The sequence below is a fragment of the Triturus cristatus genome, chromosome 2_2 (assembly GCF_964204655.1).
Source record: "Triturus cristatus chromosome 2_2, aTriCri1.1, whole genome shotgun sequence".
In the NCBI taxonomy this organism is placed as follows: Eukaryota; Metazoa; Chordata; class Amphibia; order Caudata; family Salamandridae; genus Triturus; species Triturus cristatus.
In genome coordinates, this window is record NC_140582.1 from 314679204 (window position 1) to 314705242 (window position 26039).

General features: G+C 45.4%; 1 protein-coding gene across 1 annotated transcript in view; it reads left to right on the forward strand.

Annotated features, from left to right (window-relative positions):
• PLA2G12A (phospholipase A2 group XIIA) overlaps nucleotides 1–26039 on the forward strand; it is a 101102-nt gene that overhangs the window by 50642 nt on the left and 24421 nt on the right. Inside the window, exon 3 of the mRNA XM_085641369.1 lies at nucleotides 5459–5624. Within this exon, the coding sequence (XP_085497495.1) occupies nucleotides 5459–5624 (166 nt within the window). The remainder of the gene's footprint in view (nucleotides 1–5458; nucleotides 5625–26039) is intronic.

Genomic DNA, 26039 nt, shown 5'->3' on the forward strand with positions numbered 1-26039 from the left:
TGGCTTTTGAAAGATCTTTTATTAAAGACAGTCATTGGCAACATATGTTTACCATTGTCTTTGGGCATATCTTTTCCATAGCTTCTTATTCATAAAATTCTGTTTATGTCTATAAAAAAAATCAAGTGGTTCAGACTATCTATATCTTCATCTGTTTATTTTGTTTTTTTTCCTGTAGTCTGTGCTATATTGTAGGAAGTTAGTGCATACTAAGGAAGATTACTTTGAGGTCAATATAGAGTATTGGTGTGAGAAGGTGGCTTGGTATATGCTGTCCACTAGTTAAAGTGGGCACCATGAACCAATCCACGTGACCCTTATGATGTATGAGGTCAAATATAGCCTTTATGAAAGCTCTCCTAGTGGTAGCTATGAAGAGCAGCTTTCAGGCTTAATCTTGAAGGAATGTAAAGCAGCTTGTTTTACCAGAATATCACCTCCTGAATGACTAAATGAAGGAGAACCACAAAGTAGTTATATAAAAATATGTATTTATTAATATAACACTCTCTACTATCCTCTACACGAGGATAGAACACAAAGCACACAATACTGGATCAATAGAACAGTCGTAATTAGCACAATACACAGCGGGCTCCAGGGGGGGACTGAACCATATACTAAAATAGTGGTATAACAATCATAAATTGACTAGACAGAGTGCCTTGTGCACGTTAAATCGATGGGACCCCAAGGAACCACCCAAGGTGATGACACCGGAGACCAGGGAGGACGGTGCAGTGAGGAAACATGACCCCGTGCTCCGTACAACTCTTTGGGAAAGTCGCGGTAGCAAAGTTAAAGTTTAAGGACCCTTCTAGGAGGACTTCGAGCAAACCCTTCGGAACTTAAGAGTTTAAAGAGCCACCCTACCCGTGGATTCTGTAGTATCCGAGTTGCCTATCCCAGGAAAGCCGGGTGCATAGGTCCCAGGCCCCACACAAGCAGCAGGGGCGTGGGGCCTGGAAGTAACATGGGGGATAAGGGGCAGAAGTAACATAAGGACACTGGCAGGGTGGGTTTTTAAATTGGGTGGGGGAAGCAACACAGGGTAGAAGCAGCATGGATGCGTCTGGGTGTAGAAGGGAAAAGCCACACAGTTGAGAAGGTAACACGGAGGAGTAGGGAAGAAGCACACAAGTGAAAGAGAGGAACACTGAGCGTGGCAGAGGGTGGGGAGAAGCATATAAGGAAGACCGCAAAAAAACATTCACTCTTGTAGAGTGCTTAAACAAAAAGAAATAAAAGTAGTGCCTGAGTAGGGCCTGTAAAAGTAGAGGAAGGTAAGCCAAAACAGTTAAGGAATAAGAAGCAAGCAAATGACAGTGACAATGAAGCCAACTCATGGTAACCAATGGATGGGCTCTAAGCCCAATGTAAGATAACAATATGTCTCTCAACAGACAGCACATGCGCTGTCAAAGGTGAGACCTACAATTGAAAGTTGTGACGCCTTTGATTTCGCAATCTCACACACCCCTAATCTCTGTATGGCCCGACCAGCATCATGTTTGGTGGTAAGATCTTCATCCCTATCCTTGTCCTGTCCTGCCCATCTGAGCCATATTTCGCTTTCCCTCCCCTGCATACTTAATTAAGCAGCTGCTAAAGGAACAAGCATTAAAAATGCAACAGGTCTCGCCTTTGATTAAGTTAAAGCCGTTTGCTTTGCTAATGGTATTGTATAGCAAAGCAAATGGCTTTAACTTAATAAAAGGCGAGACCTATTGCATTTTCAGTGCTTGTTTTATATTATGACTCCTTGCACAGGTGGCCATCGGGGAAGGATGGCTAGTGGACAAACTGAGACTTCCTCCCTTTAGTGCTCTAGGGCCACAGAAGTGGATCAGTGCTCCTGTGAGGTTAGTGTTAATCTAAATCATTTTCAAAGTTGCTTGTCCAAAGGTAGCTGGAGGCCAATAGAGCGGAGCCAAGTGACCGCTGTTACCCCCCACTCTGAATGTTATCAGTCTTTTTGATCTGTAACACCACGCAGCTGATAAGAAGCCACTCTCGGCTTCTTAGATGCGTGATTTCAAAAATCTGAATTAACTAGGTAAGTTCTGTTGAGTCCTAAGCCCTTTTAGATCAGGGTATTATCAGCACTGTTGTGGACAAGCTTCAGAGGTTAAAGGGCAGCGGGAGAAAGAGTTGAAGGACCGTGCACAAAGAGCCCTGCGATTGAGAAATGTCGTCTAACTCATTATCCAAGTATTGCCACCGGTCATGGTCCTGAGAAAGGGTTTTATTTCCAGCTATATAGTGGGGCTTTACCAGTCCCTGGATGTTTATCCTCCTCCCCATCATTGTCTTTGGATGGATAGCGTCTGAACGGGAAGAGAATGTGCTTTGGTGTAGGATTGCCCTTGTATAAATACCTCTTCCAGAGGTGTTTTAATCTCCGGAGAAAGCAAAACCAAAGGAGATGATGGACGGAGTGTTGAACATTGCAAGCACTCACCCCCAGTCAACTGAGCTGGGTTTAATCTATCATCATTCTTTAGCTCACTCCGCCACCCCAGTTCAGACATGGCCATATGCAAATCAGTCTGACGCTGTGCCTCATGGGAACAGTCCAGCACGAACTGCCAAGCCATGTCTTCCCTGGACCGGAAACAAGCATCATGGGACCGGTTTCTGGCTAATCAGCCGTCATCAGCCAGGCTAGCTTGAATCCAGTGGCAAAGTAAGCAAGGGACCCACGTCTGGACATACCCTGCCAACTTAGGGCGAACAAAGCAAAACTAAAGGGGATGATGGATGGAGTGTTGAACATTGCAAGCACTCGCCCCCAGTCAACTGATCTGGGTTTAAACCATCATCATTCTTTAGCTCACTCCGCCACCCCAGTTCAGACATGGCCATATGCAAATCAGTCTGACCCTGTGCTTCATGGGAACAGTCCAGCTGTTGTTTTTGCATTTGTCACCCCGAGTGGGAAGGGTATGCCCAGACGTGGGTCCCGTGCTCTCCATGCCACTGGAATCAAGCTATCCTGGCTGAAAAGGGGTGAAACCCCGAAACTGGTCCAAGGATGCTTGTTTCTAGTCCAGGGAGGACCTGGCTTGGCAGTTCGGTCTGGACTGTACCCATGAGGCACAGGGTCAAGACTGATGTGCATATGGCTGGGTTCAAACTGGAACGGCATGGTGAGCAAACAAACAATGGATTTAGGCCCAGATCTCTGTACTGGGGTGAATGTATGACATTGTTCTGCATTCTGTCCATCAACTGTTGTTTTTGCATTAATCTCGGGAAATGCATTTTTTTTTCAACATCTGTATATCCGCCCCCTCTCTAAATGGCAAAGGAGAACAAATAAGCTCAACATTTGGTGTGCCGAACCCCCCTGGGGCTGCGACTCCATTTCTGTTCTCAGGGATCAGAGGCTTTGTGGAAGAACGGACACAGGAGGTGGACGTCCGAAATATTAGACACTCCGCACATGTAAAGTAGGACTGCTCTTCCACAAAGATAAAGCATTAACAATTTACAGTTTGGTCTCCATAAGCAGGCATTTGTTTACAAATGGTTTACTGCTCTTAAAAACAAGCACCCACATTCTGGAAGTATTACCCCTCAGCAGCACCCCAAACAAAGTGCACGCTCCCGCCATGTGTGCCCTGGCAGTGCCAATCGTTGTCCTCGTATGCACAGCCAGGTTGAAGCAAGTGGTGCTATCAGGCAAGAAAGAGCCATAAATCTAGAGACTCACCTCCTGAAAGTGCGCTGTGACCCGTAGGGATCGGGGAGCTCGCCAGCTCGGCATACGATGGCAGCGTGCGTGACACAGTTTAAAACAAGAAGAATATCAAGTTACAAAGGGGAAGGGACAGCTCAAGAACGCTGCCATGCGCGCGCATGTGCACATCCCTACGCTAATTAAAGTAGACAAAGATGGTGTCGGGCTGTCCACATGCGCATGCATTTGTTGTTCCGTACGCGTGCATGTTTAGCTTTGTGAATGGCGAGAGCAGCCATCTTTGTCCATCTGTACGCGTGCATTCAGCTTTGGCTGAATCGATCGCAAAAGGCCCTTGCATGGCGAGATCAGCGCATGCGCGCTGCTAACGCCAGGTGAGACCTAAAAAGTCACCCAAGTGGCCGGATGCTGCAAAGCTGCTTGTACTATTGTACAAAATTTAAGGGATTACATCCACAGTCCAGAGCCACTACTCTTTGGACAGGCACAGACGGAACTATATCCTCAGGGCGCAGTCAACATTTGCTCACTTTTTTTCAATGATTGATGAACCGATTATGGTGGGTTTTATTCTTGGTTAGGAATAATATGGCATGTGTGTTTATCTCTGTACAAAAGATCCTGGTAAGAAATCAGAAGGGACCATATGGCAAAAAACGTTCTTTTCTCCATATGAGTTGTAGATTCACATCCCTTTTCTCCTAGATTATGCGTACATTCTGGAAGTATTACCCCTCAGCAGCACCTCAAACAAAGTGCACGCTCCCGCCATGTGTGCCCCGGCAGTGCCAATCGTTGTCCTCGTATGCACAGCCAGGTTGAAGCAAGTGGTGCTATCAGGCAAGAAAGAGCCATAAATCTAGAGACTCGCCTCCTGAAAGTGCGCTGTGACCCGTAGGGAGTGCCTGTATTACATATTTGAGAGTACAGCCCGCTGGCATCCATTTCTGCCTAGTTTTAACAAGCAGAGAGTTATCAACAAAAGAGAAAGTTATTTTAAAAATGCACTTTATATCTGGCTATTTTCTTTTTTTAAGCGTTTTAGTTACTCTTTTCAGTTCAATCGCCTTAGCCATTTGCTTTGCTTGAGTCATGTGCAGTATCTCAAAATGCCTTACAGAAAACTTGAGAAACATCAGGAAATGTTAAGTAACATTTTTGTACAACTCTGACTCCACCAATTCATTAGCTTCTTGGCGTTGTAAAAAGTGAAATAAGAGGCAGGTTTGAGGGGCAGATTGTGTTAAAGGCAACTTCCTTTCCTTCTCATGTCCCTTTCTTTTTAGGTTTAACCAGCAAAAAACGTGTTCAACTCTGTAAACTATTGTGTTTAGTTGTGCTTTTGACTACATTTCTTAACATTTGCTTTGAATTACAAAAATATGTCTTTACTGTAGTCTCATGCAGCCACAACACTGCTTGGTACTGTGAAGGAAATGTGCTTGTCTCGCACGATAACTGTGACCACTGTAGGTGCTTTTATACATCCTTGGACATGCTTCCAAAAAGTATTAACAGTGTTAGACGGCTTTTGACCTTGTCCTCTGTTCCAAGGTCCTTCAGTGTTAAAGGTGCTTGACAAGTGATGTGAGACCTACAGATAAGATTGAGCAGTAAAGGCAAATTGAAGATTGTTGTGGGTGCTTAGCTATGTCTTTACCTTCTAGCTCAGATCACTGTGATTCCAGTGAATGATTTGGTCAGGTCAATGCGGGTAAATCTGACGCCTTTGTCCTACTTCTCTCTTCTCATCAGGTTGACGTGGGCATTCCTTCCATGACAAAGTGCTGCAATAAGCATGATCGCTGCTATGATACCTGTGGGAATAAGAAGAATGAATGTGATGAAGAGTTCCAGACATGCCTCTCCAAGATCTGCAGGGACGTGCAGAAGACACTAGGGATCTCTGAAAGTGTTCAAGGTAAGGTTGAGAAGCACTTGCTAGCATAGGAGTGGTACCCACCCTGTTGGAGGCTTGCTTATTCTGGAAGTCTTTTTTTTGTGCTCAGAAAATGTGCCCCATCGTGGTCTGAGACATTTTGCCACTGTCCAGTGTGATTCAGGGGGTAGTGAATAATTTGCTGACCATGGAACCTGGCTTCCCGAGTTTCACATGTGAACATAAATTGTATGTTTCTGGTGAAATCATGTGTTCGAAATTGCAAACCTGTGCAAGGTGATTCTGCTGCAATAAATTGCTTTATGTTAAGCATGCTGATGTTCCTCGCAGCTAAATCCACACGATGTAAAAAGTTATATTTTGGAAATGGTATGAGGCAGAAAAGCTGTACCCTTAAAAGCTTTCTTGTGTTTTGAAAATCTAGAGCAGCTGGGGATGTGGCCAAGTGGCATGGCAGACAGTACGTGAGCCCCGGAGCTCCCGGCTAACCCAAGTCATAATCCTACATTTATCCTGCAGTTTACTCTGTGTCTTCGCCAAACCACTTTGTTGGAACATCCGCATAGCCCGAAAAAGCAGCTGTTAGGACTAAATGCTCTCTGACCCCCAGTTACAGTTTTGCAGAGGAATTCCAAAGAGACATAAGGCAGGTAAAAGGCATAATTCTTAGTGCTTGTCTCCTAGTCCCAAGCAATATGATAAAGCTGCTGACGTATAGGCATAACTACTCAGACATTAAAGCTCATGGATATACATAGGGAGTTTCCCTAATATTACCATTGTGGATAAGACTAAGGGCCTGATTATGAGCTTTGGTGGTGCGGGTGGTACGCCACTGCCGCGCTCCAGTACTGCCAAGATTCGCTGCCGACCGCCAGATTATGAGTTGTTCCCATGTCTGGCGGTCTTTTTTTGGCAGTCCCACTGTGGTGCCTCTGAAAATGGGTACTGCAATGGGAACACAAAAAAAGTTCCTTCACAGCATGGACTTTAAAGTCCATGCCGTGCATGAACTGGGGTGCATCCACACAGAGGGGCACGTGATGTGCCCCCCCTGCATGCAACCCCATGCAAATTGGCAACATGGGGTCCTGAAGGGCCCCCTTTGTTTCAGGACCGCCTGCCTTTTCATGGAGGAAAGTCCTGAAACTCGTAATATGCAAGGTAGTGCCGCAGCGACACTGCCAGCATATTACTGAGACCCTGACCACCGCGCCACTGCCAGGGAATGGTGGTTCCCTGGCGACTGCCACTGTGCAATGGAGGTCCGACCACCCAACTCGCAATGGAGCGGTCGGACCGCCGGTGAGGTGGTGGCTGGACCACCACCGCCCCCACTTCCTTCACGGGCCTGGCAGTCATCTGACCACCAGACTCGTAATTAGGCCCTAAGAGGCCTGAAGCCAGGTATTCAGAATAAACACCTCCTTTTCTCCGGTTCTTTACTTTTTGGATCTTATACAGCTGATAACCTGCAAACAATGAAGGCAGGGGCAAAAGCTGTTGTGGGTCTGGAGGAAACGAAGGATTTTCACAAATCTCACTTCAAAGTCTAGAAAGAACAAGTATTTGTAAAGGGTTCTTACCGGGAATGACGGTAGCCAACAGCCATCCTACCAAAGAATGCATCAAAGAGGTAGATGGGAATGAACACACCTAATGTGGAATGGAAGCCCCCACTCAATGCAAAAAATTTACTTTTTCATTATTTTTGTTATTATCGCTTATTATGATTAAGGCTCCCAGTTTTCCATTTTACTGTTTATGCTGACCAATTCAGACAGCAATCCATATATTTTTCGGTTGTATTTAGTTTTAAATATGGAGAAAGAGAAAATAAATATTTTTGAGTGATCTTCGATGCTATCAGCACTCACCTCTGCAGATTAGCATGCAGGGGAGTTACCAGAAAGAACAAGCATTGGCATAGCCAATAGGACTCACCTTTGGGACCATATAAGTGTTTAGCCATGCAACAGTTGCTGTTGTTGCAACAAGGATATTTTGCTGCATAACTAAATACTTATAAGGTCCCAAAAGCAAGACCTATTGGCTATGCCAATGCTTGTTTGGAAAGGGTCGCGTCCGTTCAGAAGTTCTTGGTAGTTCGTGTGTTTTGTAAAACTATTCCCTTGCTTGGGACACAGAAAGGTGCGCTTTTCCTCAAGATCCCCAGTAATGCCAAAAACACATATCTTTAAACTGAGCCTGTCCATTAAAAAGCAGGGAGGTGCAGGAACGTTGAATGCTTGAGATAGTTCTATCGTTGCGATCTCATTGGTGCATTGGATGCCTCGGTGTGTGTTTGGACACGTGCCTTGAACTGCAAAATACCAGGCAAGTGGATAGACTGCAGCTACGTGTATATGTAAACAGAAGCGCTTCCTTCGCAAACAAATCAATCAGACCTGTAAGTTCTTTAAGAAAAGTAAACAAAATAAATGGTGAAATGCGTGGAGTTTAATGAAGCCCCGCCAAAACGGTTCATTCACTGCCTCGAGCGCGTTTTGCAGACGGTGTCACTGTGACCTTGCAGTTTCCATTTAATGACCTCTTTAATTCACCAAGGAAGTGCATGAGTGGACATTCCGTTAAATATAGGTCTTGTGCTGCTTCATTCACACATACAGTGTATGCTGCACGTTCGAGCAGGGGAGTTTACAGGGCAAGAGGTGGGGCATGATAGAGTAGGGGAGTTTACAGGGCAGGAGGTGGGGCACGGTCGGGGAGGGGAGTTTACAGGGCAGGAGGTGGGCACCGCCGAGTGGGGCATCTGGTCCTGTGAGTGCGGTACATGCGGCAGCCACAGCAAGCGCGCACAGGGGCGCCAGTGGAGTGGAGATCGCTTTGTGCTCCCACCGTCCCTGAGGTTCCCTGAAGCCAATGAAGCGCTGCTCAATAATCCGGTGTCAGGCACAACACAAACCGCGAAACTCACGGAGCGGCTGTGGTCCTGGCAGAAGTGTGCTGCAGTGAAACATGTATAGGACATGCCGGAGTACCTTGTACAATGCAGAGTGAGTCGTAGCACAGATAATGCATCTTTGGTACTCACTGCGCTGACAACGGCTCAAGTGACAAACAGTCGCTGCACTACATATGTAACTACAATACTACCAGCACCTGGGGAACTCCTGGTCCATGAAAAGCACTGTTAAAGGATGATAAAAAACAAGCGCTGAAAGACAAGTGCGGCCCTGCGGTTTCGAAAGTTAAAGAGTATTCGTGCATGCTGAGCGTTTGCCTTGCCGGTGCGAGCAGCGGCAGGCGCGATAATTGCAATCAGATGGCGCTACTGCTCGCTCCCGCAAGGTAAACGCTCTGCATGCATGAGTACTCATTGGAAACAGTACAAAACATGCACGAGTTTCCAAGAAAGTACAGAGCGATTCCAATAGGTCAGCGCATGCACGCTGCATAGGCGAGACCTAAAAACTTTTCCTAATGAAACACATTAAGCATAATCTTTCAAGAAAATGGATTCCATATAACAAAGAACTGCACATTACTTTTTTTCAGGAATAAAGCTATTCACAACAAAGATTTATTGATAAAATGATAGTACTGAAAAGTGCCTAACTTTGTGTCCAGTAACCACAGCTTTCACAGAAAAGACAAGATCCTTTCAATCAGCGGGCCACAAAAATGTCCTGACACTTTTCTTCCCATGCTGCTGATTCAGACAGTAATCCTGAAGTCGTTGCAGATTGTACTTTGCCCTGAATGGCACTGACTGTGGTGGTTCTACAATAAGAGAAGCCACACGGAGCTGCAGTGTACACTTGCTCACATCTTCCAACTCCAAGGCAAAATTCTCCACCCAAGCCCATCATTCTTGAGCTTGGCTCCCGACTTTTTCCAGATTTGGGCATCTTAATGTACCACAGGTGTGTGAGCATACTAAAAGACGTAAATAATCGTTCTGTACGCTCCTAATTGGTTCTGCGTATGGCTTTTGTTGATAAACGTCCGCTGTATATCACATCAAAAGGCAATGTTGATGCACCCATAGATAGTCACATCAGGCATGCAGTTGATGAAAGTACTCTTGAAGGGCATTATGAAGTGCCCCACAGCCCACATTCGAAGGAATTTCTCACCATAGGAATTCGATATTGTACAATTCAGAATTGATGATTCTGGTTTCGAACACATCCATAAATGTTCAGTGCAACATTATTCATGGAAAGTGACTTTTCTAGTGACAATCTCAGCTCATACAGTGGGGCAGATTCAGGCCTTTTTTGTCAGAAAACGTATACAGTTTTCCGCAAGGAAATGTTTATTCAACCTCACCTTTCTTCCTGTCACAAGTGATTCAGATTTTCGTATTAATAGGAATATGTTTCTGCCGTCCTTACTCCAGAATTCTACGTCTCTCGCATATAGGTCTCTTAACACTGAATGCACAAAAGGTTAATTCAAAAAAATATATATTTAAAAAAACAATTGTATTGAAATTATGAATTTGTGTAATGGCATGGTAAACTTAAATCATTCACTTTGAGATGGGTAGATACTTATTCGATTTCCATATTAACCCAAAAGCCAACTTGCCATTCCTGTGGAATCAAGAGCGCATTCGACAAGGCAGAAAATGTCACGGCAGGCTTTTCGTGAAAGGTGCCCATAGAGGTGAGCGAATGAACAAAATAACAGGGAGAGCCGAGTCAAGGGTCTGACGTAGCTCTAAGAGCTCGTGCAAGAGCTGAGCCCAGGAAATGTTTGGCAAGTGAATCATTCAACAAACCTCATTTAAAATATGATGTTGTCTCTTCAGAATTTAAAGAACCATATTTATTTAGCTACCGGAAGTGATTCACTTTAATACATTAGATTATATCACTTCATTGAGAAGTATTTATTATGAGTGTTAGTTTTTTAACATGAACTTGGAAACACTTCTGCACACCCTCCCCGCCCTGGCTACAATGGGATAAGTAAACTAATTGGCAATTCAGTTGTCATGCATACCCTAAAAGTGACCTAGGTTCTTTCTTTTGACAAACTTTATTGGCATTTAATATCAATCCATGTCATTTTTTTTTTTTTTAAGCAGACTTTATTGGGTCACAAAACAGAATCCAGTCAATCCCCTTCCCCATTACTCCGCCCTCCAGCCAATTCAGAGCGTAGAGCAGTGACCAGTCCACCAAACTGATCATAACTGTACAGCATTTACCCCATCAACAGCTATGCTACGAGGTAGTCCATCCACAGGATTAATCCACAGCGATCAATCCAGGTCATTGTGCATCGTGATACAAATATATTCTGGCTGTAACTAATGGCAATATATTCCAGGACCCATTCAGTGGCCCGTTCAATCGGAGTCCATTGTTCCCTCGTCTCCTCCCGTACCCGGATAGGGAATGTTGCATGATCCTCTTTGTCTCCCCCCTACCCCCAGCCAAACCAAACATTTAGATAGGTACCCCCCTCCCCCTCCTGCACTGCTGTCTTCATTGTACTTCCATTGCTCGCAACGGTACCTCCCCGTGCCAAGTCGTGTGTGAAAGTCCGCCGCAGATGTCCCCTGGTCAGTAGTTACTCTCCCCTGAAAGAATGTTCTATGTCCATCCCTGTTCTTGATCCTCTGTGCTCTCTCTCCCTGTCTCTGCCGCTAGGGAAGGTCCTGTTGTGATGGCCTCTCAGGGGTAGAAGTGTCGGATGCCTGCCCATCTCGCTATATGTCATTCATCAACGCTTCCCAAGACCTGGCTCTCTCTTCCTTGACTAACCCTCGCTTCGCATTCCTCAGAAGGACCCCGCTCTCACATCCCACCCATTTTACTAGCTCCCGCTTCCACCCCTGTACACTGGGGCCCCTCGGGTCTTTCCAGTTACGAGTTAGGGCATGATGGCAGACAGATGAAAGCTCGGCTTGTTGGGCTTGAGGGCCCAGAAACGCCTCGAGCTAAGCCAGAGCCAGGCTTGTGGCTCAAGCCGGGCTTGACCTCTCAGTGCCTCACCTATGTCTCGGTGCCCATGCCTGATAATGCTAAGCTGGCACCTATAGGCCTGTCTATCCATTATAGAGAAATTAATTTCCATGACAGAGACCCAAGTGGGTGAGGCTTCCCCAACCAACTTGTTTGGTTATGTTTTTCTGATCCTCAATGGAGTACCGTTCTGTTGCTCTTTGACACTTCTTTTAAGGACGAGCTTAAAATTCTATTCAGTGTGTCTGCCTATCAGTTTAAGATGTTATTATGGGAACCTACATTGAAGTTATAAACCACTTTCCTCCCTCCCACCCAGGAGTAGTGAAATGGTGTGTTGGGTGTCATCAACATCCTCCCGTTGGGTAAAAAAGAAACAGAGTCCAATTCCCAGTGCTGGCGTTGTGTAGCAGTCCACTTTTTAAAATCGACTCACAGTTTGAATATAAGCTGTTTCAAGGCTGCACCAAAACATTTTCCTCTTGCAGTCAGAGAGTTGCATGCTTTTCCTCTCACCGATATCTATGCTCGGTCTTGATGATGGCACCCACATGCTAGGCCAAGTTTGCTGCTATGACTCAACTTCAACGGAACCACTACCTCTCTCTCTGGCAAAGCTTCTGGTCTCATGTAGTCTGTGAGGCGTGTGCCAAGCAGTCTGTTCTCAACATTGTCTGCATATCTCCATCTGCCACAAGAAGACGAGTGGCTTTGGGCCTACCTTCACAGTCCCCCAAGATAAGATGATTCTGTGTGTTCGGAAGAGGTGGCTGCAACTGTCAAATACACTTGTGCCCCCCAGTTATTTTCAATATTGAGCTGAGCCCTACTCTGGGTGATGTTCCTGTCACCAAATGAACAAGAATACAGGCACCTGGAAGTCACCTTGCTTTGTACATTGAAAGTAAATAGCAATACTGGCTCGGGGTAAGGAGAGGAGAAATAAGTAGTCAATGATGCCCTGCCCATCTAAATGTGTGTTACCTTGACCTGTGACAAGGGTTGCTACTATCCGCAGTGTTGAAGCTGCTGCTTCAGGGCAGGAACAGAAGCATTTGCGATTTATTTTTTTATACAGGCATATGTGTCACCTACTGGCCAGCCTAGTTTACATCTACTGACCTGCCTGACCTGCTCTCTGTTATCTTATTGCTTCCGGCTTAAATTCAGGATGTAGCAGGGTGATGTAGTCAGTGCCTTGCTTTGTGCAGCTCTCTGGGAAGTCTGGATTACAACTGATGCCCTTTACTTTATTTACTAATCCTGTTTTCTTTAGCACTCCTTGCATCACATTTTAGAAGCCATGAATAGCAGTATTCAATTGCTTGTTCATTTATACTGGAGGATTTCCGGAAATAGGATTTAGCTTAGGTTTCCTGTAAAGGTCATTTGTGGAACAACCTTCTTGAAACGATCTAATAGGTCTCTGCTGGACTCCGAGGGATGACATTTCTGTACTTATCTGAAATTGTTTTCTTATGATGATGGTCTTTCCCGAGGGTAAGTTGGGTCTGATGTTGGCTCACGATACACTGTACTTTTTTTATTTTGGGCCATTTTTTCTTTAAACGTATAGGATCTCTGAGTTCTTTTGTTATCACTTTGGGTAGGAGTGTGTTATTAGAATCCGTTCTTGCATCTTATAATTACTTAATGAACCTGCACTCTATGCAAACTATAAGCACTTGTTTTGGTGCTAAAACTAATCTTCCTGCTTTATTCATCGCCTCTAAATTAATGCTAGTTTTGATCCTTTAAAGCCGATTGTTTAGTGCTCTGAATCACATAAAGGGAGAAAATTACTATTTTTTTTTTTTTAAAACACAATTTTCAGATTGATTAGTTCTTTGTATGCAGGAGTATAAATTTACTGTAAATCGTGTTTGCGTTTTTAAATCGAGCAAGAAAGCTTAATAATTGAAGTGATATTTAAAATTTATTTTTAAACATCTCAAGGGATTTGAATCGAGTCTGGCATATGAGGTAATATGATCTGAGGGATAAATATTTTCAAATGCCGATGTCATCCTTACTGTTGTAATCTCCTTCTCTTCTCTTTCCTTTCCCTTCTCTTTTTGGTATATTCCCCCACCCCTGATCTGTTCCTCCCAGTGGATTCCACCCCTGGAGTTTGCCTTAGAATGTTGGTGAGCACTTCATTTTGGAGAGTGGATGACTAATAAAGAAGTTACTGGAAAGTTACCTCGTCTTCTGGTGATCACTTTTTAACACTGGCGAAGATTCACTGCGTAGGGGGCAGTTTAGCCATCTCCCCTTCGTGTTCCCTCTCCATCTGCAGCAGTGTAGTCACGGCGGAAATGCAGTGGGCACACAGAGTACAAGTGTGCCTGAAGATCCTTCTGCTCACCTGCTCCTGTGAACGGAGCAGAGAGGACCGCTGTGTGTTTGGAGTCTACTTGAAACGGTGTTAGCTCTTTCGCAGTTGGGCGTTGGAGCATTTCTGGTGTTGGACCTGTCTTCACCACGGGTGTTGGTCTGCAGCCAAATAAATCTTCTGGTGTGCCACAGCAAGTACTCTCCTGCTGTTGTTCCTGCCGAACTTTGCCTCAGCATAGTGCCCCAGCGAGCTCCGTCGCACCATGAGGAACCTTTCATCTTCCTGTCAACGTGAGATTTTAGCCGACGCGCACCTTAGACGCTACTCCCTGTACATGCGCACTCTGTGGCGTTTCTAGTCTTCCTTCATGCGCATGTGTCAGCAAGGTCGCAAGGGAAACCAGAAACAGTAACTAATTACATCGCAGCTTTGAGGGGTCTAAGCTAACTGTGCGACTTTGGTAACCTCACGGATTCTCTAATAAGGGACCAGCTGGTATGTTGCACGAACAACATGCGTATCCAGGAAAAACTGCTATCCAAGAACCCCACCCTCAGGGAGGCAGTGGCACTTGCCCAGTCGGTAGAACACATTGCCAAGTGCATCAAAGAGATGTATGTGCCCACGGATCTTGTAGCTAGTGTACTGGAAAGTGAAGAGGAAGGTGACATTTGCAAAGTAAAGGGGAAAGAAGGGATGCATAACAAAACGCCAATAGTGGAAAGGAAACTCAGATGTTACAGGTGTGGCAGCAGCAATCATCTAGCCAACAATTTCCAATGCCCAGCCAGGAGTGTGACATGTAAGAAGTGCATTAGAACGGGGCATTTCGCAAGAGTGTGCAAGGAAGGGGACCCCAACAACAACAGAGAACGGGGTGGTAAGAAGGGGTTTGTATCAGAGAAGTTAAATGTGTCACTCCCAACGAAAATAAATATGTCTTCCAGGTAAAAGACATGATGGGGAGTATTAACTTAATATATACCAAATACAAAGTACTGCTCAATAGTAAGGCTGTCACCATGTATGCAGACTCCTGTTCACCGTTTACCCTTCTTTACCATACCGAGTTGGTGAGCATTGACGGGCAGTGGAGTATCGCGTTCATGAAACCAGATATATCACCCACAGGCTATACCAACGAGCCCATACCTCTGGTTGGGATGATTGAAATGCACATTGAGTTCGAGGGGAGGAGCACAGTGGGGAAGGTCTATTTTGTGGAAACAGGGTCTAACCTATTGGGATGGCAACATCAAAAAGAGTTGGGGATGATCCTTGATCCCAATAACCAAGACCAAGTGCTTTTGACAGATGTCGTCCTATCCGGAACCAGCATATGCAAGGAGTTCCCCAAATTGTTAGTTGCAAAACTGGGCCTTCTCCATGATTTCCAAAACACACAAGATGATGGACGGAATGTTGCTCATTGGCAAAACATTCACCCCCAGTCACAGATCTGGGTTTAATCCATCGTTATTTTGCTCACCACGTCACCCCAGTTCATACATGGCCATATGCAAATCGGTCTTGACCCTGTGCCTCATGGGAACAGTCCAGCCCGAACTGCCAAGCCATGTCTTCCCTGGACCGGAATCAAGCATCCTAGGACCGGTTTCGGGGTTTCACCCCTCTTCAGCCAGGATAGCTTGACTCCAGTGGTGTAGTGAGCACGGGACCCACGTCTGGGCATACCCTTCCCACATAGGGCGAACAGCAAAACACACAAGATGATGGACGGAATGTTGCACACTGGCAAAACATTCACCCCCAGTCACAGATCTGGGTAAAATCCATCGTTCTTTTTCTCACCACGCCACCCCAGCCATGATTTCCAGCACAAGATCAAACACAAAACAAATGCCAGGCCCACTGTGCACAAGCTATGCCTGGTGCCACATTTGATGAAGGAACCCCTAGAGAAGGAATTGAACTGGTTATGCCGCATGGATATTATGCAACTCATTGACACGTCTGAGTGGCTGGTACCATTGTGATCGCATCCAAGCCAACGGAGAAGGAATTCGTCTATGTGTGGACCTGTGGAGTCTTAAGGAAAGCATCTGCGTTGAAAGGAACCCTCTCCCTAACATAAATGAAATAGTAAGTACCATGGGACAGGCAAAGTTCTTTAGTGTCATCGACCTATCCATGGCCTACCACCAGGCAGATCTTCACCCGGACTCTAGACCCCACACTGCATTCATAACCCCACACGTAGCTTACATGTTCAAAAGAATACCATTCGGTTTGGCATCGGCTGCAGCGTTTTTTCAGAAAATCATGCACCAAATTCTGAAGGATGTGGATAACACCATGTGCTTCTAAGACGACATCCTGATGTATGGACGAACTGCCGAAATCCATGACCAAACACTCAGGGACGTTTTCAAGAGGTTGACGGATGCGGGGTTGACCGTGCACGAATCCAAGATCTGTGTGACGTCGATGGATTATCTTGGATACTCCATTTCCGAACAGAATTAGAGTACATTTTTGGTTCCCCAGGATGGACGCTATGGTATAACAGGTGAAGGATTGTCTGAGTTGTGCCAAATCCAACTCCACCCGCAAGGGCTCGTTATCCCCTGTCGAGGTACCTCTCAAACCATGGATCAAACTGGCCATGGACATAATTGGACCCATGGACAACCTAGGGCTGCACAAGAAATTCATGCTGGTATTGGTGGACTACACATCCCACTGGCTCACACAAAAATGTGTCCATTGCACGAACACTAAAACGGTCCTCGACTTTCTCAAGGACGTTTTTTCAGGTGAAGGGATACCATCAACTCTGGTCATCGACAATGCAGTGCAGTTCACATCCCAACAGATGAAGGACTTTTTGCGAAACCTCAATATTAAACATGAAAGAACTGCGCTGTATTGCCCCAAGGCAAATGGCCTGGTTGAAAGGGCCAACAGACTAATAAAAGAACACATACAGCTAGCTGTAGTGAACGGTCACGATGTTGAATCATCTTTACGTGAATGTTTATGGGCGTACCACACCTCACCCAACCTGGTGTCAGGGGCGTCCCTGTTTGTTGCCATCAGGAGTAGAGAACCTTGCACAAAATTGAATCCCATGTGGTTGGGGGGGTTGGGGGGAAGACTATTTGTTTCCAATCCCAAGGAAGCTGATGAGAATGTGTAACGTCACCAAAGCAAGTACAAGAGGTTGAATGGTGAGAAGAATGGGGTTCAAACTCCCAAGTGGAAGGAAGGGGATTGGTTACAAATCAAAAGGAGTGTAAAGGAATCGCATAGCAAAAGCATATTCTATCCCCCATGCCGTGTGTCCAAGGTTTTCACCAATGTGGTACTTTTGGAGAATGGAAGATGTGGAGTTGTGACAGAGTTGTCAAATGTAGAAATGTTTAGCGTTATGTAAATAAAGGAGATGTGTTGTAATCTCCTTCTCTTCTCTTTCCTTTCCCTTCCGCTTTTGGTATATTCCCCCCACCCCTACCCTGTTCCTCCCAGTGGATTTTCCCCCTGGAGTTTGCCCTAGAATGTTGGTGAGCTCTCCATTCCGGAGAGTGGATGGCTAATAAAGAAGTTACTGGAAAGTTACCTCGTCTTCTGATGATCACTTTTTCAAACTTACGTTGGAGCGATTACTTATTTGTATCTTGGGCGACCATAAGCATTGGTGTCTGCCTCTTTTAGAGTGTCCCTTCTGCCCCTACTCGCACAGCAATGCTGAAATTGGATCCATCTGGGATTGTTGTCAAGTTAGATTTTCTCTCGGTACTCCCTTTGCAGAGATTTTATTTGACTCATTCCTTGGTAGCCCTTATCGCTTTGACAAGTCTAAATGTCCATAATTTAGTTCCATTTTCCTGTATCTCTCTGCGCTGTCAAGTGCTCTATCCTTGTAGATTACTGTGTGCTAAGTGTTCCAAAACCTGTTTAAATGGTAATAAGGAGCTTCCCTGTGCTCGCACAAAGCTCGCTCTAAATAAGAGGTGTTCAATGTAGATCCAGACCAGGCGATCAGTGCCATGTTTTCACAATAATCTTGGGTAATGTACACTAGTTCCATTGAGTGTTGTTCCATGTAAATTTCTTAAATGGTTATCCCAAAAATGTGGCATGCATCTAGCCCTCTTGTACTTACGCTTGGTACCTTTGCTCTGAACCCTTGCCTCGTAACAGTCAGTCTTCCTCTATCCTTCCCTAATCTAGGCCTTCGACCAAGTAAGGTTGAAAGCAGAAACATGATCTTAGAATTATAGTACATGCAGAAGGGAGAAGTTTGGAAAAGCATGAGCACCGTGGGCATGGGATCCATCCCTGTTACCCATTTGTAGGTCTGGTGAACAGCTGAACAAATTCTGTCAAACTCTGAGTTGCTGATTGTGATACACTCTTTGTATCCATCAGTTGACCTGTTGCACCGAAGTGGATTGAAGCCTTCAGGGAACGCAGGCTCTGGAAGAGGTGCAGAAGCCTAGATATGACCAATCCACCGCACCTTCAGCAGACTAGAGTACGGACCATAGTTCTCCACCGACCCTTGCTTTGTATACAAAAACAAATAGGTCAGCATTTTGTATTCTATCATTCTTGTACCGTGCTCCAACCCCACTTCGAACACAAATAAACACATCCCCACACATATAAAGCTTTGTGCACGAGGCAATTACAAGCTTCTGTGTGTGGCCCCTTAATTTTCGCAACTCAGAGCCTCAGGAACAAGTTGTTAGAACCTGATCCCACCCAGCAGCCAGGCCCAAGCCCCAATCTGCCATACCCAGTCCCAGTCTGCCATCTCTACAGCTGTGTCTGGCAGCAAAGGACCCCAGGCAGTCCAAATAATAGCAAGCATGGCAGAAGAATGACCACCAATTCGACCTAAGCCTACTGCTTCAGAAACAGGGGCCCAAAGTAAAAATTGGGATTTATTCCACTCCAAAATAAAATCGGTACAGTGCCAGCAGATGGAAAATTCCCATGGTTTGTCAATGGACAAACCTTTGAAGAGTCGGCAGAAGAGCACAAAGTGTGGGCCAGAGGAAGGAAGCCACACGACCGGTGGCGGTCTTAAAGTTGTAACTGTAAGAGTGGCTGATTCTCCTAAAGAGCAGATGCTGGGAGGAATGAACAAAGCAGGTAAGCAGCAGTCAGTCTGATGCCTAATGAAAAGTGGTGCAAAACAGAAGCCTATACAATGGAAATAAAGAGCCTAAACAATAGTCACGAGTAGGTAGTGTCAGGATGTGCCCACGTTTCTCAAATGCTTTGAAAAATACCCATTTATTAACCCTGTCCCCTCAACAAAAAGATGTAATGAACCCCAAGCAGCAGGCTTCTGCCCTTGTTGGTACCATATTCCATTCCAGCCTGTGCGGTGTTCTTTCTGTTTTATCATCCTTTATGGAAAATCTGAGATCCAAACTCACAGACTAGTATGTCTAATAAAAGAACCTTGCAGGGCGACAACAAGAGGGATATCACACAAAGAACATGCGTAACACCTTGAATTTGTAGAATTGGTGTCACCTGATGTGGAATAGGGAATTCTAGAAACAATAAACACCATCCGAAAAATACATTTGTAAATGAATAAATATATGAGGAAACATTCTCTATCATAAATAAAATAAATCATGGAACACAAAGCATTTTGTATATCTTTCATTGTATAAGAAATCGGCAAAAATTACACATGATAAATATGATACCCTGAGGGCCCTAGGTTGTTAAGTTGTGCCTGGGTCTATTTCGACTCTGGTTTTCCAATCATTTATAGGAGCCCTGATCAGATTCCCTAATTTCCGAGCCTTCCAACCTTTCCTCTCAAATAAGCCTTTTTCCAGGTTGTACATAGCTAAGAGCCATGAAGGCCATTGTTGAAATGTGGGGGGCCCAGGATCCACCCAGGCATGTGAGATACTGATTCTTACTACTGCCATGGCTAAAAAGATAAATTCACATTGTACCATTGGTGTTCCTTTCTTAGTAACGCCTAGTAGCATCAGCTCGGCTGTGAGTTTTGTTTGAATCCTCAAAGTTTGCACCAGGAATTATGGATCCCTTCTGAAGATCTAGGGCCGGACAAGAAGCAAACTTGTGAACTATATGTGCATCGGTACTGTGACAGCGGGGACAAAGGATCCCATCCGTACCATCCCATTGAGCAATATTGGCTGGCGTGTAGTTTATTGAAAAGATCGTTTTATAATGTTGTTCTTGTAGACCTGCTACCCTCAATACGGTGTGGCCGAGCTTGTGTGAAGCCATAAACTCCTCCCCTTCAATATTCAGCTTCTGCTGCCATTTCTCACCATACGTATTTAAATCGTCAACCAGTAGTTGCCTCAGCCTGCCATAAATCTGGGTAATAATACAGCCATCTGGATCTCTTATCGTCTCCATAACTAAGGGGCTCATTACGATGGCGGACGGACGACCGTCCGCCATTGTTTTGGATTTGGAACCTGCCGGCCATGAGGTGGCCTCCCCACAATCCAAATCACGATGCGACCGCCACCATAGCGGTCGCATCACCTGTCGCGATCAGAATGCCAGTTGCGCACTAACTGCCCTCCTCGCGCACACCTGGCTCCGGAACACCCATTGCTAAACTACATTTCCCGGCGTTCAACGCGAGTCCCGCATCACGTGACTTGGATGCGACGCCGGGTACGGTGATAAGGGCGACGGAAACCAGCCAACGCCGCCGATTATTCGACTCAGTGTGCCTGAGTCGGACTTCTCCAAAGGTCAAAACTTCATCTGGGTGGTAAGAGTGCGTATGCACAAATCTTCCGAACCGCCATCACTGCATTAAGTAAGGTGACTGGTTCAGCGCTACTCCTTGACTCCTCTGTTGGCTGAGACCCGCCTGTTAGCGGTCTTTTGCAGAGGAGCTTAGGCGCCTTCTGAGGTGCTTGTGTCTGCTATCGCCCTGTTGGAGGAACCGAAGGATTACCGGTTTCATGCAGGGAGATGTAAGGCACCCTCGATCATTGTAAACCAATATTGTGTGTCTCATCGGCACATATATATATATATGGGGAATCTTGGATAAGGTCTTTATTGTTTGTAATATCAAGAACCTCTATGCAAGCCACTACCGGGCTGTGTTTCTACTGTTCAGTTTGCAGAAAAGACTTGTGCGGTTATTGAGAAACTGCGGGGGTATTGTGCATTCTAACAAACCCTTGCCTTTTACACAAATGGATTAGGAAAAGACTGTCATTGTTTCCCGATCTTGAAGGACACTCTCATGTTTTGGTTGTTCTTCCTTTTTGTTATATTTACACCCCAGGAGAGAGATCAGAGAGAGGGGTACCAAAGACACGGTCTGGCAAACACGATTTACGTTACAAGTATCCTTGGTATGTGTTTCATGATGACAAACGAAGCGTAGAGGAAAGTGTCCGGGGCTGTAGGAATTCTTCCCTCATATGTTTTCCCTTGTTTTGTATTTCTTGATAGTGTTTTGTTGTGAACGTGCCATCACCCTCTTCTCTCTTCTGAAGCCTGCTATTCACCTTTATTGTTTCAGGTAGAGGTTGACATACGGAGGGGTTATTTATATATATTTAGGTTTGAGGGAGAATAGACAATTGAGTAAATGCCACACTCAACGTTGTTTTATTGTATCCTTCACAGATCTCCCTCCCCGCGGATCCTACCCTTTCCTTCCCCTGCTCAATTACCCCAACAGTCTGTGGGTATTCATAATCCAGACTTGGGATGGTTCAGAGGTGGGCCCCTTTGAGCATCAGCACGAACCTGAGGATTCGGAACAGAGGAGACTGACCTCACCTATTATTTTGCATTGTGGCGGGGATGCGTTCAGAAGCCCCTGCCGCAATGCAAAATTAAAGGCACTTGCATAGCCCTGCACTATGTGGCAGGCACCATGCGGTGCCTGCCACATGGTGCAGAGATATGTAGGGGGGGGCACCATAGGTGCCCCCCAGCGCCCTTGACCGTGTCCCAGGGATCAAGGGGGGCCCGCTACGGGCCCCAAATCCATTTCTGCCATTCGTTTTGCTGCAGTTTTGCCTCTGCAAAACGAATGAATGAAAGGGATATCTTATTCCCTGCAGCGGTGCCTGCAAGGCACCGCTGCAATGTGAGCCTATGGTTTTGTTCCGCAAGGCAGTCGGAAAGGGACCGCCTTGGGGAACCGTGGCGTGTGGTCTTTATGACCGCTGCGCTGCACCAACGATTCACCGCACCATCATAATTTGGCGGGGGGAAAACAGCAGCACTAAGGCGGAAGGCCCGCCATCGACAGGCTGTCGGTGGCGGGCCCTCGTACCATCGTAATGAGGCCCTAAGTCTTTAGCGAAGGCTACCCCCCTTTTCTTCCTTGCGATGGAGCTACGTATCTTGAGATATTTAAAAAAAAATCCCTATGATCAAGATTAAAAAGGAGTTGAGCATTCTCAAATGAAATTATACCGTCTGAGTCAAGCTGATCCCCCAACTTTCTCATCCCCGATGCATCCCAACGCAGCATAACCCCATCATGAAATACCTCTGGGAGTGATGTATTTTCATACAGAGAAGTATAATAATTCATCCTTCCTAGCCCCAACTTCTTCCGGACACTGGTCCAAACCACTGTTGCTGCATCCAAGGGTCTTAAACGTAACTTTTTTTTATAGTAACTGGCTTCACTGAATCTCAAAAGCCAGTTAGGAGCCTCCCTCTCTAGTAACAGTTCATACACATCCGGAGGAGCATCACTTCTCCACAGGTCCACAACCTTCCCTCCCAGTAACCCTCGAATGTATTGGATTACTGCAGCCCAGTGATACATTTTTAGATCTGGGACCGCCCAAACCCCCCTTTCCCTAGGTAAGGACATATATCGGAGGGCGCCCAAACAAATCTGTTAATCATTTTTTCCATTTCCTTAAACCAGTGATTCTCGAACGCTAGGGGTATCGATCTAAATAGATATAAAATTTTGGAAAGAAAGATAATTTTAATAATGTTACAACGTCTCACAGTCGAGAGATGCAGATTATTGAGCCTTTCTAAATCTCTCTTACTCTTTTGGATTACTGGGGCGAGGTTTTTTTTTCACAACTTTACCCAATTCTGCGGTTATTGTAGCTCCAAGATAAGTCGCACATTTAGTCACTTTTGAATCCAGCAAAGAAAGCCTGCTATTGATCACTATTTGTGTCTTTTCTCGGGGAAGCCGATAGCCAGAAATCAAACCAAAGCATTCAGCCGTGTGTTCTATTTCCGTTAAGGCCGCAAGCGGTTTTACAGAGGTTATTGCCAAGTCATCCGCATACCGTAGAATTTTGGTTTCAAATCCGTTCAGTCAAGTAGGGTGAATTCCCATGTTCTCCTCAATTTGCCTGATTAGGGGATCTATATAAAATGCAAATAGGAGGGGAGAACATGGACACCCCTGTCTTGTCCCTCGTGTAATAAAAATAGGTTCACACTGTCTGCCCATTAACCGGAGTCGAGGCCGAGGAATTCTATATAAATTCTGTATGGCCTTTATACACCCCTTTCCTATCCCCACATTCTCGAGTGCGGCCCATAGGTAAGAGGCTTTAAGGAAAAAATACCTTCTGTGGCTGAGAGGAAAACACCCACACAAGAGTTTAATACACAGAAATGGAAGCTCAGGAGAGTGTCCATTACAAAAGGAAGTGGTTCTATAACTGTTGGAATCTGCTGTATAAACCTCCCTGAAAATGTTGAGGACATGTAGAATTAAGGAGAAACATTTCAGTCTTACAAGCATCCCCCCACTCCATACCCTTATGAAAAATCCCACACGTCCTGATCTTCTCTGCAAAACATGGCTTCCACAACACTGCAAGTTGAAGATCACTCACGGAGCCCGTGAACATTTAGCAAGCAATCAGTGTGAAGTGTAATTAGCAAACAGATGCAAGTGGAAGAAGTGTTTAAAATGGCCTAGAAACTATGCCGCATCCCGAAAATACATATTTAATGCCCCTACACCGTCCTTTATATTCTTGCCCTGTTCTCCCCATATACTCCCTCACTTCTTACTCGGACGCATGGAATCAGCCATGACTTGGCACTCATGAAGCAACCTGATGCAAAGAATCCTTTTGCACGGGCTGAAGCTTGTAATACTTAAGTGTCTCGGGGAGTGACTGAAGAACGCAGTCACAAATTAGCAAACAGCACCTTCTGCATGCTTTTCTTGTTGCGTGCGTCCCCTGTGTATGTTCTTAACTTCCACACACAGTTATTTGTTTGTAATGCTCTAAATGCTATTCAGCTGACTTCTGCTGTGCTCAATGATATTTTATATGAAAAAAATCACACTCGGAATGATTTACACTACGCCAGGATGCTGATGATCGGTAGCAGAAGGCCCCCAAGTTCTGATAAAGCTCTATGCTGCTCCAGAATGGACGTTTTGCCTTTTACGTGTAGGGTTATGCTGAATCCTGTGGTTATACTATTTCAGCCTGCGGCCAATCTGGGTCTAGCTAATAAATCCCCCAGTCTCCGTCTACATACCTAGGCAGGGATTGGCAGAACGATCTTAAGCATTGATGAGGCTCTGGGCACTAAATATTTTAGTGGCCCATATTCACAACTCTTGGGTACCAAACACGTTGCACAAATAATATTTGCACTGCATTTAGTATGTCTTTGCACCAGGTTTTGGTTGTGTGCCAACAATGAGGAATAACGTGCGAACAATATTTTTGTGCATGTTGTTAACCCTAGTGTACAGTTTCCTTTGGCAGTTTCCACAGGCTAGGGAGGGACTCGTGGTGCTGCGTGCACAAAAACAGAACTGACTGCTGTCTCCAGTTAACTCAATAGGTGCTAACGTAAGAAATTGCACATGTGCCTGTTTTTACACTTACGCCAGACTAAAATGCCAGCCCACAGCCACCAAAAAGGGACCAAATAAAAGACATTTAGTATTTCTGTTTTAGTAGATTCATTTGAGAGAGAAACTGCGTACATTGCAGCTTTTTCCAGAGCATTTTATAATAATTATATATTTAATGAACTTATAGACTGAATACTCAAAACATTTCTCCAGTATAGTTACCTAAATGTGCTCTGCAGAACTTATTAGTGCAACAGTGGAGGCCTCCTACCCAAACTCTACAACCCTCATGTTAAAATAAATATTCAGGGTGAGGTCTCTCATAGCTGAACTATCCATCATTCTAAATGAATCTTACAGTGTCGGGCTGTAAGCTACAAATATATGTCAAAGAAGGAGCGTCATGAACCCCCCCTCCCCCCCCCTCTTAAGCAGCTGGAGCAGGGATGAGTGCCACTGGGCTGGGTGTGCAACTACAACTTTTAACTGTATGTCTCCTTTAACTTTGGTTCAAGTCACTGGTCTTGAAACAGGTCACAAAAAAACTGCAAGAGAATAATATGATAGATGTGTGGGGTGGGACAGCTGATTAAACAAGCATTGGCATAGCCAATAGGTCTCGCCTTTGGGACCTTATAAGTGCCTAACTAAATACTTATAAGGTCCCGAAAGCGAGACCTATTGGCAATGCCAAGCGGCCTTGCGGCCGCTAAAGTGAAAGTAATCGCGGTAAAGCGCGGAGCGCACGCCCGCGCACATGCACTGTAGCTCTAGGCTGGCCTGGTAGCACTTTTTGGAGCCCTCTCAATAAGTCTCGCCAGACCAGCGCATGCGCTGGGTCAGGCGAGACCTAAAAAGGACGCATGGAAAGAAAGAAGGGACAGGGATGGAGAGAAGGATTGATGGATGGATAGAGGAAGGATGTATAAATGGATGGAAAGATGGATGGCACAAGGGGTGGCTGGCCATATTCTTTGAGAACGGAGGTTCAATTGCTCCATTTGGCCTAATTGTTTTCTGAAATTCCTTGGGGAAACAAATGAGTGCCAGGCTCGCTCAACCCAGTCGCTCGCTCAGTAATCCTTAGAATATATACTGGTGAGTATTCTGATATTGACCTGTATGTCCCTTAACCCCTTCGATGCTGCGCAGATTCCGCCGCTGTGCTGACGGAATCTTGCGCGGGTGTGGTCATGACGGAATGGTTCCGTCATGAGCACAGCTCAACCGTGGGTCATGACGGAACCATTCCGTCATGAGCACCGAAGGGGTTAAAATACAAGCTTATTTATTTATAAAGTTTTGTATATCGCAAACAAGACCCGGCGAGTATC